The sequence below is a fragment of the Cyanistes caeruleus genome, chromosome 12 (assembly GCF_971803275.1).
Source record: "Cyanistes caeruleus chromosome 12, bCyaCae1.hap1.1, whole genome shotgun sequence".
In the NCBI taxonomy this organism is placed as follows: domain Eukaryota; kingdom Metazoa; phylum Chordata; class Aves; order Passeriformes; family Paridae; genus Cyanistes; species Cyanistes caeruleus.
This window is the reverse complement of record NC_141712.1, coordinates 2021494-2034657: the sequence shown is the minus strand read 5'-3', so window position 1 is coordinate 2034657 and position 13164 is coordinate 2021494. Positions and strand designations below refer to the sequence as shown.

Sequence of the window (13164 nt, the reverse complement as noted above, 5' to 3'; positions counted from 1 at the left end):
GAGGACAGCAGTTCCCTCAGCCTGCCCTGTCTACAGGTTTTCCCTCCAGCTCTAGGCTTTGGGGCCACACTTGGTTTGGCTGTGGGTGCTGTCAGCGCTGTATCAGTGTCTCAGAGCACTACAGGAACTGAGGCTCTGTCCTCACAGGCTGAGGAGACCTCACCCCATTGGTTTCTGTGTCCAGAGCAATCAACTCAGATACATGACACCAGCCCAAGGTCAGAAGCAGCAGGCGCTGGAGGAAAGGCGCTGTCCCTTTGAAGTGACGCCCTCCAAAGGAACCCTTGATGCAGGAGCGTGGCAGAACTTGCAAATCCAGTTTGCACCCAAGGAGGAGGTGAGATTGGCAGCTGTCAGCCCAGGAGGCCTGTCAGGGCTATCTGGAAATGAGGGCCTGGTGCAGAGAGTGTGGGACGAGCTCTGCCTTCACAGGGGGCTTTCTGCAAGCGCCGTGCTCAGCGTGGCTCAGTTCAGCCCACAGAGCACTCCCGGGAGATGTGCTCTGAAATGCCCACAGGGAGCTTGCACAGAGAGCATCAGGGCTCTGTGGCTGCCTCTCAGCACAGGGGAGGGATGTGCCCAGCTCCCCTCAGCCTCCCCCTTGCCTGGCCCTGTTTGCAGCTGCGACACTCGGTGCAGAGCAGCTGCACACTCGCAGAGGATAATCCTGGAATGGCCGCTCTAGGCCCATCCTGCTGCACAACTGACTGGCAAAACAGCCACCAGACACCTTCCTGAGCATGGCAGGACAGTCACCTGTCGTGGTGTGCTGCCAGCAGTCAGTCCCTGGGGCTCTGGCCTGCCTGCACATTCCCACACAGCTGGGGATTCAACTGAAAAGGATGCAGCATTCCCAAAAGTACTTTGCCTGGGGCCGCTGGGTCTTGGAAACTGACAGTGTGTAGCAGTATGGACACAAGTGCTTCTGTGCCCACAGACGGTCCCAGGGACCTTTTAATTGCTCAAGAGATGTAAACATCTTGTGTCTGGCTTTGATCAGAGCCAAACACCAAGCAGAGAAGGTGACCCTTATTTCTGGCCAGCCAGAGCTCATTTGCCTCTCTCCTGGAGCTGGCGTTTGCCTGATGCAGCAGTGCCAGGACTGGGTGTGGACACTGTAACCCCAAGGGCCCTTCTCTTGAGCACTGCACTCCTGCATGCCTGGGTGAAAACGCCTGGCAGTCCATTGTCCATCCATCTGGTACCCAATACCCAGTGACAGTGCACACCAGGACTCATCCCAGTTACTCACACCCAGACACAGGCGCTGTAGTCCCTCGCAGAAGTGAATATCTGGTTTCTGTTCACCTTGGAGGGACTGATAACACCCTGGCCTTGGGGCAAGCGCTGTATTTGGGGTCCTGGGGCTTCATGGATAAGTTTTCTGCACTTTTCTCTTTTCAGAGGTCTTACAAGTATGAACTGAAACTTAACATTCATGGGAGCAGCAATCACTTAAGTCTGCACCTCTCGGGGCAAGGTCTGGAGCCACGGTTGGAGTTCAGTCCCCCAACACTAAAGATGGGATGGGGGCTGGTGGACAGCGATGGGGTGGAGGCCACAGTGGTGGTGAAGAACCCATGCAAATTCCCCATCGAGTTTTACTCCCTGGATTTTGATGAGCAGTACCTGGAGGAGGAGAAGGTGAGAAGGCAGGTCTGGTCCCCGTGTACATGCTGCCCAAGCTTCACAGCACTCCAATCTTCCCAGGCTTGTGTCAGGGAGATGGAGGCAATGCCCAGGGCAAAGCCAGCTCTGCTGATGTGCTGTGGGAGGATTTAAAGAGTTTGTGTTGTTGGGAGGAAGGGAGGAGACAGAAAATGGGTTTATTGCATCTGTGGGATGAAAGGTGAGAAAAGGAATCTTGCATATGGTTTCTCTTCCCTGCTGGCAGGCTGGGCATGACTTGGGCTGGGCATGTGCTCTGGCAGAAAACTCCACTGGTTCTCAGGGCTTTGCTGGCAGAGTGCAGTCCTGGCTAGTGTGGCTAGTGTGGCTGCAGGCAGTGAGCAGCTCATGGTCATTGTTTTCTTCAGATGAGTCACTTGGGAGGGGTTTCTCTCCCAGTCCTGCTTGTAGCTCTTGCCTCTGCTCTGGAGCCTGCTCACCCCACTGGGCATAACAAAATACTTGTACTTGATGGAAATCAAAAAGCCCATTGCCAAAAGCTCAGTGCCTTCAAAGAAGGAGTTGTGAGGATGAAGGTGACAGAAGTATAAACAGGATTTTCTCTCGTCTTTTAGATGCTGAGGCATCTGGGACTGCATCTCCAAGGGCCTCCCCTTCCCCCTGCTGCTGTCCTCTCCAGAGTTGACTGCCCAGAGGAGCGGCTGGGCTCTGCAGAGCATGTGAAGCCCTTCACCATTGTTACACCTGAAGACAATCTGGTGGGTACTGCAGTGATGCTGGCACTGAAGGTGCCAGGGCAGGGACCAGGCTAGATGGGGGCATGAGGGACAGGTGGATGGAAAAGGATCATTGTGGAGAGGTAGTGAAGATGTGATGGGGCCCCACGTCTGCAGGTCTCCTTTCTGTCAGGGATGGGGCAAAAGAGACAGCTTTGCTGGAGACAGAGCAGTTCTGTAAGAGGGGAAAAATCACTTAAAACCACCAACTTCCTTTGAGGAGAGGATCCCGAGTTAGAAGGGGTGTCCTAGACAAAACAAACACCAGTAAGGAAGACCAAGTTCTTGGGCAGGTGCACTTATTTATTCTCTCTTCCATTGGTGAACGAAGGCCCATTTTTCTTTCCAGGATGGCAATGTCTCAGGGCTCACCCCTCTCTCCCTTTTCTCTCTCCCTTTAGGCCAAGACCCCAGATGAGATGGGCAGTTCTGCTGAGGGCCAGCCAAAGAAGGGTAAAGCAGCCAGCAGAGACAAGTTTCCAAAGGGGAGCCAAATATCTACACAGAGAACAGAAAGTCCCTGGGAATCCTCCAGCACAAGGTCCAAATGTACACTGGAAAGTGCCTCAGTCCCCACAGAATTCCTCAGGTGAGCTGCACAGGAGGAGGTGATGCCTCTGCTTCTTGGTCCTCTTGCCAAACAAGGTCCATCGTCCCCAGCTGCACAGGGACCCTGTGCCAGGGCCTCCATGGGATGGCCAGTGCACCCTCCTTGTTTCATTTGCTCCTCAGCCATGTCTGAAGCCTCCTCTTTAATTGCCAGGCTGAAACGGTACCGCTGGATAGTGCCTGCCCTCGGTGAGGTGGAACTGAAGGTCCACTTCTCCACCAAAAAGCCAGGGGAGTTTGAGCAGACGCTGAGGTTTGAGCTGGTGGGGACAAAGCGGCAGTACGAGCTGCCCTGCAGTGGCACCGGCCTGTACCCCAGCATCAGCCAGAACCCACGGTAAGGCTGGCCCCTGGCAGCCTCCCACACTGCTGCCCCCGAGCTCACAGCCAGGGCTGCTCCTTGGGCATTCTGGCCTGGGCACATGGTGCTGCCTGACGTCACCCAGCATCTCTTTCTGTGCTGGGAGCTGGGAAGGCAGATGGTCCCTGAGCCACCAGGATGGGTTATGGCTTTCTGACTGCATTTCCTACCTGCAGCATCTCATAGCTCCTCCTTCCCTGCTTTCTCTGCCCAGGCTGGTGTTTCCACAGTGGAGGAGGACCATGAAGGAAGGTGAAATCATCTTCAAGGAATATGTTGAGAGCACCAAGCAATTCCACTTTGGACCGCTGCTGTGTGGGAAATCAAGAGAGTGGTATGTGCTCCCTGCTGGGTGTTGTACTTTCCTGGACACGCTTGGGGACATGGACACAATCCAGGGCAGTCCCTGGCAGAGTCCTGGCACACACCTGGGTTTGAAGGAGCACAGATGTGTGAACCTGAGCATACAAGAGGCAAATGAGCCTTGGGGGAGCCGCTCTGCCTGCCTGCTGGGTGCCTTGGCCAGAGCCCCAGGCTGCTGCCAGTCCAGAGGGGACTTGGGGCAACTTTTGTCTGCCTCCACATCTCAGCTTCACCCCTTAGGAAATGTATGGTGGTTTTTGAAGTGCTTTGAGCTCGGCAGTTAGCCTGAGTGAGCAATTATTCTGTAGGTGGTTTTGTAAAGCTATCATTGATCTGTAATTATTAAGAAGATTTTATGCCTGACCTGCCAGTGGGTGTCAGGGGGTATGTACAGCAGGAACTACATTTGCCTGTAATGACATTGCATCATCACTGCTGGATAAAGTCTGCCTGAAAACGTTGTCATTGAAGCTATTGTGCATTTCTACTTTTACTGTCGCTTTTTAAAAAATAGTATTTAACATTAAGTTCTTGTCTCCATGGGAGCTCTGGAGGGCTAAATCTATTTTGACAACACAGTTTCAAAAAACAGACAATCTTTAGCCAGGTTTATGGGATGGTCTGGGATTTCTGTTTGCCTCTTTAACCCTTTCACTCCAAAGTCATTTCCACACCTGAGAGAAGGGTCACTTGTTATCTTTTTGCATTCCTCTTGGGAAATGATGCTTTATATTTCTTTCTCAGATTTTGTGATAAACCATGAAATCCAAAGCAGTTTCATGACTTTTTGGGAAGAGATCAGCTAAACTCTTTTTCCAAAAGCCTTTCTTTATACCCTGCAGGGAAGGCACCCCAAGAAAGAAGGGGAAAGAACCCATGGGCCTGGTGTACTGTTATTTTTCTAGGCACCTTTGAATTTACATTGTATTAAAAACACTTGAAGTGGCCTGAGCATCACCAGGCTTCTGGGGTGGAGGCCCCAAGTACAGGGGAAGGCATCAAAGTCAGGCAAGGATGAGCACATGCCCACGCCCCTGGCTGGGATCCACTTCCCTCACTTGTTTGTTAGAGCAGGGTCCTCCAGCACCGCTTCCTCGGCTGCACACGGTGCTTTCCTCGATGCGTGGCAAAGGCAACAGTCTCCTCTGCAGCCTTTTCCCCTTTTGTGGACAGGTACAAGGCCCAGAACTGTCCTGCCAACTCGGAGAATATAACCATCCTCAACAACTCCCCCATGGACGTAGAGGTCCAGTTCTTCTTTGAGGATGATGAAAAAGCAGAGACGTTCCTTCTGGACCCTCCCAGCATGACCCTGAAACCAAAGAAGAAGCAGGTAGGAGAGGGGCAGGGAGAGCAGGCACCGTAGAAGTGCCCAGGAGCTGCTGCTCCTGCTCACACACAGAGCTCTTTCTATTTCTTTCCGTGGGGCCGGGTCCAGGAGCTGACCATTTGGGCATACCCCACTTCCCCTGGCTTCCTGGAAGACAAACTCATCTGCTGCATTGACAAGAACCCAGAGCCAGTGGTCTTCAGCGTGTGCTGCCATGGGGTGCACGTGAAGCTGGAGGTCAGCCCCCTGGAGCTGTCCTTTGACAAGCTGCTTCTGCACAGGTCAGTCATCCCACAAGCACTCCAAGACTTGTGACAAAGACAAAACATTTGACTCTGCTTTCCAGGGCTCGGATGGAGCTGCTCCAGGTTGCATTCAGTGGCGAGGCTGGTGTGACCAGCCAGCAGCTGATGCCAAGTGCCTCCTGTCTCTGCAGGACTGACAGCAGGACCTTGGTCCTGAAAAACAACACCCTACTGCCCATGGCCTGGCAGCTCAGTGGGCTGGATGACCTTGCTGAGGACTTCTCACTGTCACAAGATAACGGCACCATTGATCCCCGCTCAGAGTTTGAAGTGACAGTGAATTTCAAGGCCCAGCAGATTGGCACCATTGAGAAGACCCTTCGACTAGAGGTGAGAGGGACTGTGCCCTGCCTGGCACAGTGAGCAGCCACGTGCTCTTAGGGACAGAGTCAGGAAGAGCTGCCCCTGACAGACACAAGGGTGCTGTGACCCCAACTTGTGCCTCTACACAGCGTTTGCCAGAACGTGCAGTGCATCCACATCCCCCAGATAAGCAGACACTGCACCCTGAGCCTGTAGCACAAGCACCTTGGCCCTGTGAATGGTTGAAGGTTGTTGTTTGGTTGTACAGACTGCAGCAGTGTGATCTCTACATTTCTCCTGGAGCTTGTCCAAATCTCTGGCATCGTGCAACAAACTCTGCCCCTGGCATTTTGTTCCCCATGGTTTAGGGGCTGCATTTCAGAGAGGGTGCTAGGTGATTGCAAAGGGTTGTCAATGCCACCTGCTCTGAGACACCCCACACTTCCTGTGGTTGTTCTTACATCCCTGTGCCTCTCAAGGAAGCTTTAGCAGCAGCATTCCCTGCTGTAGGAATGCAGAGTTGGGCTGATGGGGTTTTTTACTGCAGCAGAATCCCACTGAGATGAACGCCCATGAGATGAACGGGTTAGGAAAGCTTGGGTGTCCACCAACACTTGTGAAGCTGGGGAGGCCATAGGGGAAGCAGCCAGCAGAGACAAGGACTTAGAGGCTGTCTAGCAAAAGAATAATCTGAACACAGTGTTTGTTTCTTGCTTCCTCAGGTTTCAGATACAGAAAACATCCTGGGGATTGTTCAGGTTGAGAACATCAAACTGTCTGCAGAGGTGTATGATGTTCTCCTGAGCATGGTCCTGCCTGAAGGTCAGTGGATGTCTCCCAAACACAGCAGTCCAGGTGCACTGCCTTACCTTGGGTGGTGGGTGACCAAAGCACTTGGGATGGGATGGGATGGGATGCAAGGATGGCATGGATACATAAAGCACATACCCTGCAAGCTGCATGGAATAAAGCACTGTCAGGGCACTGGCAGCCTTAAGTCTCTCCCCTCTGAACTTTGAAGTGTGCAGCTTCACGTGCAGGTTGGATTTGAGGGCTTTGAAACACCAGTGACGTGAACAGGCAGTTGGCAATTCCCACAGGCACAGCACAGCATGTAAAGTGATGGGATTTGTGCTTGGAAGCGAGGAAATGGAAGCCGAGCTCCTTAGCTACTAAGCCTGCAGATATTTTGAGTAAGAAGAGAAAGGGCAGACAAGTAGCTGGAAAACCCTTCCAAGAAGAGAAACTTGCTGAAAAGGGTTTTGTGCTGGGACCTCCATGTAGCTTGGGACCTGGTGTATTCTGCAGCAGCTCACAAATACCATGTCTGATCTCGCTCTGCGCGTTGTCTGCAGATGAAACCTTGGATTTTGGAACCATCCATGTCCTGGATAATGTGAAGACCGTCCTGACTCTAAAGAACAAAGGGTTGTACAACATTGAGTACAGGTGAGTCCAGCTGCCTGGTGGTGAGCATTTCCCTGGGTTCCCAGGCCTGCAGTCTCCCTCTGTCAATGGTTAGAACCTGTTTCCATGCTGGCTACCTCACAATAAACACAAAACCTGGGCTCCCTCAGCTATTTCACCAGAGATTCCAGCCACAAACTAGCAGTTCTCCACAGTTCAGCAGGGAACCCAAAGGAGAGCCCCAAGAATTTCAGGCACTGAAATGCTGAGATTCATTGCCTTTCTTTGATGGTCACCTCCTTTCTCCTTCTGAGACTCTGTAAAAGAGTGAATGAAAAATTTCAGTGTCAAGGCTTCTTGCAATAACCTCATGACTGTCTGTGCTCTCTGTCAGCATCCAGGATTCCCTGAGCAGAGCTGCACTCTCCCTTTTCTTCTTTTTCTGGTCCTATGCAAAGTCCTGGCTGTGCTGGCAGCACCTCTACTTGTAACTGCAGAGATCTCCATTCCTTCCCTTTCTCCCCAGATTGATGCTGAAGGGTGCAGGTCCCAGGATGCGAGACTTGGCATCCCACTTCACTGTCAAGCCTCAGTCGGGCAAGCTGATCGCCTCCCAGCCTGGTGTGAATATTGAGATATTCTTCCACCCCACAAGGGAAATGCTCCTCAAGAACAGCCCCATCCTGTACTGCCAGGTGAGCTGCCTGGGCCAGGCTGTTACCACACGGTGTTTTGGGAGCATAAACAGGACAGGTGTCTAATGGAAGGAGGGCTTTAACTGGAGAATCCTCTCTCCTACGTACACAAACAAGTCTTCAAAACCATTTGGGAGGCTTCCTAAGGGAGCTGAGAATCTGACTCTGGAGGAGGTGCTTTAACAGGGATGGGTGAACTGATGGAGGCCTGGGGTGGAGGCTGGGGACTGGGGTAGAGGCTGGCTGGCCTCTTTGCTTTGTTTACCACCCCTTCCTGTGGACACAGGTGATAGATGCCATCGCAGGGGAAGGAGGCCAGACTGTCGCCAACATCCCAGTGAGGGTGTCGGCCAGAGCTGCGTACAGCAAGTTCAGTATTGAGCCCGCCTCACCCATCAATTTCGGTGCCATGATGAAGGGCAGCAAGAAGACCCAGACTGTCGTGCTGGAGAACACAGGCACGATCAGCTTCAAATTCCGCATCCAGCCAGCAACTGAGGATGCATCTTCACTGGAAAGCAAAAGGTACGAGAAGCCCTGCACCACCCTTCCTGCCTGAGGAGGCACCAGCCCACGGCTGAGATGTGGCAGGAAGCCAGGAGACCTGGGCTATCGCCCATTTGCATCCCTGCCTTGGGGAGAGGGAGCAAAACACGCCTCAGTGTCCCCATGTGTAGTAGGAAGCTGGTGCTCGAGCTGCTCTGTCCAGCAATGGGTGCTGCAGGCTGCTCTCTGGGAACCATCTGGAGCAGGAAGGCTTTCCTCTGTGAGGAGGAAGGCCAGCTTTGGCCTCAGAGAAAGGCAGGGGAGCTCAGCATGACAGATACCTCTGCTTTCTCCTCTCAGTTCAAAGCAAGGGGAATCTGTTCCATCAGCTAGGAAGTGCTCAGCGGGAAGGAAATCAAGCTTGACACAGGTGGGTGACTCCTGCTCCCCAACAATGCAGCTGCTGCAGGGGATGTGAGAAGATGCTGCTGTGCCCAGGCTGGGGGCTCATCTCCATTGGGTGGGACGTGGTCTGCAGGATGGAGTCCAGGATCTGCTCAGTCCCATTGACAGTCCTGTACTCTGGCTCTGACCTGCAGTTGTGGGCTCAGCAGAGGGGAGCAGGTCCTGTGTGTGATAGCTGCTGGCCAGCATGTGTCTGTGAACACCACAGAAGCAAAAACATCCCCCCTGAACTCCCGGTCCACAGAGCTCAGACAACATTTTTTTTTCTTCCTTTTCTTCATCTCATTCCCCTACCTCTCTCCCATCATTTCTCACAGCTGTTTCTGCTCTCCTGTTACCTCTGGAGGCTGAGGATCACAGCTACCACCTTCATTCTTTACACTCAATCTCCTTTCTCTCTGCCACTTGAGACAGGCTTGCAGCTCCTCTTGGCTTGTTGGGCTCAACCTGGAGCTGCCTTTGGGCCATGGAGTCATCTTTCCCTGCCCTGGGACTGGCTGCTTGGGCCCAGCTGGAGGCCAAGGCAGGACATACTCTTTGCTGGGGTGCTCAAGGCACAGCTATTACCCTTCAGCCTCTCCTGGAACTTCTTCTGCAGGGTCAGCTCAATGTGGGCATGTTCACGGTGTCCCCTTGCTCCGGCTCCATCGCTCCGTGGGGCCAGCAGCAGATCACGGTGGAGTGCCTGGCAGGGCAGGAGGGGACTTGTGAGGAGCAGCTGTACATTGACATCGTGGGCAGAGACCCCAGGGACAATCCCCTCGGCATTCCCTTTACCCTGACTGCCGAGTCCTGCCTGCCAGGTACGTGCTCTCCACAGGTTCCCTTGGCCAGACCTGCTGCTGATCAGCACCTCAACTTGCTGCTTGGATAGGGAGGCATGCTAGCCCTGGTGTCCCCCCTTGAAATCCTCAGAGTTTCCAGCCCTCTTAAGTCCACTGGTGGATTCATCCCTCCCCAGCTGAGAGGGATGCATGGAAGGATAAAAGGAAAGCAATGCTCTTTAAGACTCAGGTTGACTGAGCTCCATCCTCATAGCCAGCTCCCCCACCCAAAGCTGGGTTTAGCAGTTACCTGGGCAGAAGGAGCTTACCAAGCCTTCTCAGAGGCCAGCAAGGCCCAGATGAATGGAGGCTTCTTCATGCTCATCCCACTGGTCTGTCCACAGCATTTGCTGAGGATGTGATGTTAATCTTTGAAGAATACCCGATCTGCAGCAGCACTGACCTCAGCCACAAGCTGCTCTCTGTGCACGGTGTGGGCCTGTTTGTGAGAGATGAAAACAAGTTCATCTTCAACAAGATTCTGGTTGGGCAAGAGGCTGAAGCCCACTTCAACATGTACAACACAAGTGCTCTGCCGTGTGACGTGGTCCTCTCCATCAGCCCCCTGCCAGGACAGGTAAGAACAGGAGGCCAAGGAGATGGTTGCCCTCTAAGGGCCGTGTGAAAGCTGTTTTGTTCTCCAGATTGCTTCCTGTGGCCCACACTAGCTCAGTGTAGGTCAAACTTCAGGGCAGAGCAGCAGAGCCAGGGAACAGTTGTGTTGAATTCTCATGTCTTGGGCAAGGTTTTGGCTCACACCTCTGGGTCTTTGGTGGGAGAAGTGAATCCTTCTGAACCTCTCTTGGAAGCACACTCAGAGAGGGGCTGTTATCAACTGACATGCCAGGGCTCAAAGCAGAGCATCTCCTCAGGCTCCCTGGCTTTTCCTCTCTCTGAAGGCCAGTTGTAGGTTATTTGCAGGGTTTTCCATGCAGTGACCACCTCCCACATATGGCAGGGCAGCTGCCAGCACTCAGAACACACAATGCTTTAGCACAAGGTCAGCATTCCCTGCTTGAACAACTCATCCTTAAAACAACAGCCCCTGAGTTCACAGCCCATAAACACACCTCTAGGAGGGCTGTGAAAATGGGAAGAGCTGTCACAATGCAAGATTTTTGCCTGGCTGGCTGCTATTCATGGAAAAGAGAAGCCAGGAGAAAACTGCTTCTTGTAGAAAAGTCTCCATAGCATGACAAGAAAAAACTCTTCTTCTTACAAGGACTGATCAAAGACTATTGTAGAGTTGATACTGCTTTACCATCCCAGGTTTTGTCTCCCAGTGGTCAAAAGTGGGAAAAGAAAAAGTTGGGTAGGGGGAGAAAAAGTGTTCTGGAGGTTTTATTCTGATGTTTCTTATTCCTGTAGTCCTGTTGATAAAGTTTCTTTATTCCTTTTAAGTTTTAAACCTGTTTTACCCTTCTCCTAATCCATAGTTCACAACAAAAAATGCATAAGTGTCCTGGTGATTTTAGCCAGTGCTAAACCCCACCACATTATTTAGTGCATCAACTGAGAAACTCCAATTAGCAAATCTAAACCACTACAGACATGCTGTTTTCAGTAATGCCTTTATGAATGAAACTGTGTCGTGCTGGAAGGTGTTTTCTCCTAACACTGCTCTCTGGCTTCCCCCAAGGAAAAAGGCCCTATCACCGTTTTCAAGTTGCATCCAGTCCAGATGTCCATTCCCGGCTCATCCCACGCTGTTGCTACAGTGACCTTCACCCCTCCAGACGAGCAGAACTACGACTGCACTTTTAAGGCTTCCCTTGTCATCCCCAAATGGTAATTGACCCTGAGAAATATTGGGGGAGGCCTCTCTGACAGCTGCCTCTCCACTGGGAAGGCACAGACCTCTTGTTAGCTCTAATGCTCTCAGCAGCCTTAGGCAGAGTACTTGGCATGAGATGATCTGGGAGGCAGTCACTGTTGGATAGAGCAGAAAAATGAGGCAGATTTGTCATACAGGTTTAGCCTGTATGAGCAAATAGGAAGACAGAGTAATATTAGGTAGCCAACTGGAAGTTACTGAGATGTGCTACAGCTGAGCTGGGCATTTCCAAGGACAGAAGCTTAGATGGATCAGTTTCTGTGGCAGCAAGTCAGCAGTCACAATTTCCTCTTGGTTTCTGTGATATTAAGTGATCCTCTGTGATTCCCTGCATTCATGAAGCTATTTCATGTGAGTGATGGGAGCTGGTATGAAAGAGGAGCCCTGTTCCTCTGCACTGGGACCTGTGTACAGGGGCTTTGACCTGCCCTTCCTCAAGCCTTTAGTGGCTGAATTGGAGCCAGGGAAGTCTAATTGCTAATAAGCAATTGCTTTTCTATTGTTCTTGGAAGTGATCTTGGTGGATGGTGACAATGATTTCTTTTTGCCTTCTTGCTTTTGTACTGCTTTCATGCTGTGCTTTTTTTGCTTGTTGCCTATGTCTCATCTCACTGCAGCCAGGGGATTTGCCATATCTCATCTGGTGCCTCATTATGTATCTGCTGTACTGCATGACTCAATTAAGTGGAATTACTTTTAACTGTTACTGTGGAAGGCTCTGGCTCTTTGGAGCAGATTCCTCTTGTGAATGGCCCTGAGGGGATTGGGAAGAGGCTGGTGGGGGGCTGTGTTGTGGGCTACAGGAGCACCAGGCAGGGAAAACAGTGTGGACTGCCCCTGCTGCTTGGCTTGCCCAGTGAGAAATGGGTTAGTGCCAGCTGGAATTGTTTGTGTGCCTCTCCTGCAGCTCTGTGAAAATCAAGCCCCAAATCCTGAGCTTCACCATCAGTGGGAGGGGGCACAAGCCGCAGGTGACAGTCGTGTGCCCGAGAGCTCGCAGCAAGAGAGGAAATGCCGTGCTGCGCTTCCAGAGGCTCCAGCTGGGGGATTTAGAGATGCTCCCCCTGGTCGTCCGTAACAACGGCATCGTACCTGTCAAGGTGAGGACCTGCTCAAGGAATGGTCTGGTTTGGGAATAAGTGCTTGTGGCACAGGGGGAGGGTCCCAAAAACCATGGCAGACCTGGCAAGAGGTGTCACAAATTCTTTTTAAGCAAGGGACTGACATCTGTTCTCCAAGAAGAGAGTTCTTAAAAAATTTCCATCCAGTCTTTCTTCTTTAAGTTGAACACAAGGAAGGTGGTGGAGTATTTTCCCCCCGTCTTTCAGGTTTGTTCTCAAGGAATGTGTGATTTTCCAGTTCCATTAGGTTGTATTCCCCAGTTTACTATATTTTAAGCAAACTTAGTTGTGGTTTAATTATATTCTGCTTATTGCTTTCTGTCCTGTTTGGTTCCGTGTTGGTTCAATCCAAATGGCTCTAAAGAGCCCTTTTTCCCAGCTGGTTTGACTTAACTTTTGTGCTCAGTGCTGTTTGCAGTGGGAGAGGTGCTGGGTTCCTATGCAGGACCAGCAGCACTGTGGTGTCAGTCCCTGTGCCATCCTGTACTCACACCAGTATCATTGTGCTCTGTGTTCCCTTTTCTCAGTTTATGTTACACCTGGAGGATGAGCATGGAGCATTCTTCTTGAAAGCCAGGCGCTCCACACTGGAGAGATTCCACACTGAAGATGTGGGAGAGGACTCTGTTGAAAATGGTAAATTCGTTAACCATGAA

The 13164-nt window shown here is 51.8% G+C and overlaps 1 protein-coding gene across 1 annotated transcript in view; it reads left to right on the top strand.

Moving 5' to 3' along the window:
• LOC147650790 (axonemal central pair apparatus protein HYDIN-like) overlaps nucleotides 1–13164 on the top strand; it is a 56987-nt gene that overhangs the window by 37578 nt on the left and 6245 nt on the right. Inside the window, exons 34-52 of the mRNA XM_086848188.1 lie at nucleotides 185–337; nucleotides 1405–1644; nucleotides 2244–2387; nucleotides 2807–2994; nucleotides 3169–3351; nucleotides 3590–3709; nucleotides 4912–5071; nucleotides 5177–5349; nucleotides 5505–5703; nucleotides 6399–6498; nucleotides 7032–7125; nucleotides 7610–7778; nucleotides 8065–8303; nucleotides 8625–8694; nucleotides 9328–9532; nucleotides 9898–10130; nucleotides 11193–11341; nucleotides 12295–12487; nucleotides 13036–13144. Coding sequence (XP_086704314.1) covers nucleotides 185–337; nucleotides 1405–1644; nucleotides 2244–2387; nucleotides 2807–2994; nucleotides 3169–3351; nucleotides 3590–3709; nucleotides 4912–5071; nucleotides 5177–5349; nucleotides 5505–5703; nucleotides 6399–6498; nucleotides 7032–7125; nucleotides 7610–7778; nucleotides 8065–8303; nucleotides 8625–8694; nucleotides 9328–9532; nucleotides 9898–10130; nucleotides 11193–11341; nucleotides 12295–12487; nucleotides 13036–13144 — 3121 coding nt within the window. The remainder of the gene's footprint in view (nucleotides 1–184; nucleotides 338–1404; nucleotides 1645–2243; nucleotides 2388–2806; nucleotides 2995–3168; nucleotides 3352–3589; nucleotides 3710–4911; nucleotides 5072–5176; nucleotides 5350–5504; nucleotides 5704–6398; nucleotides 6499–7031; nucleotides 7126–7609; nucleotides 7779–8064; nucleotides 8304–8624; nucleotides 8695–9327; nucleotides 9533–9897; nucleotides 10131–11192; nucleotides 11342–12294; nucleotides 12488–13035; nucleotides 13145–13164) is intronic.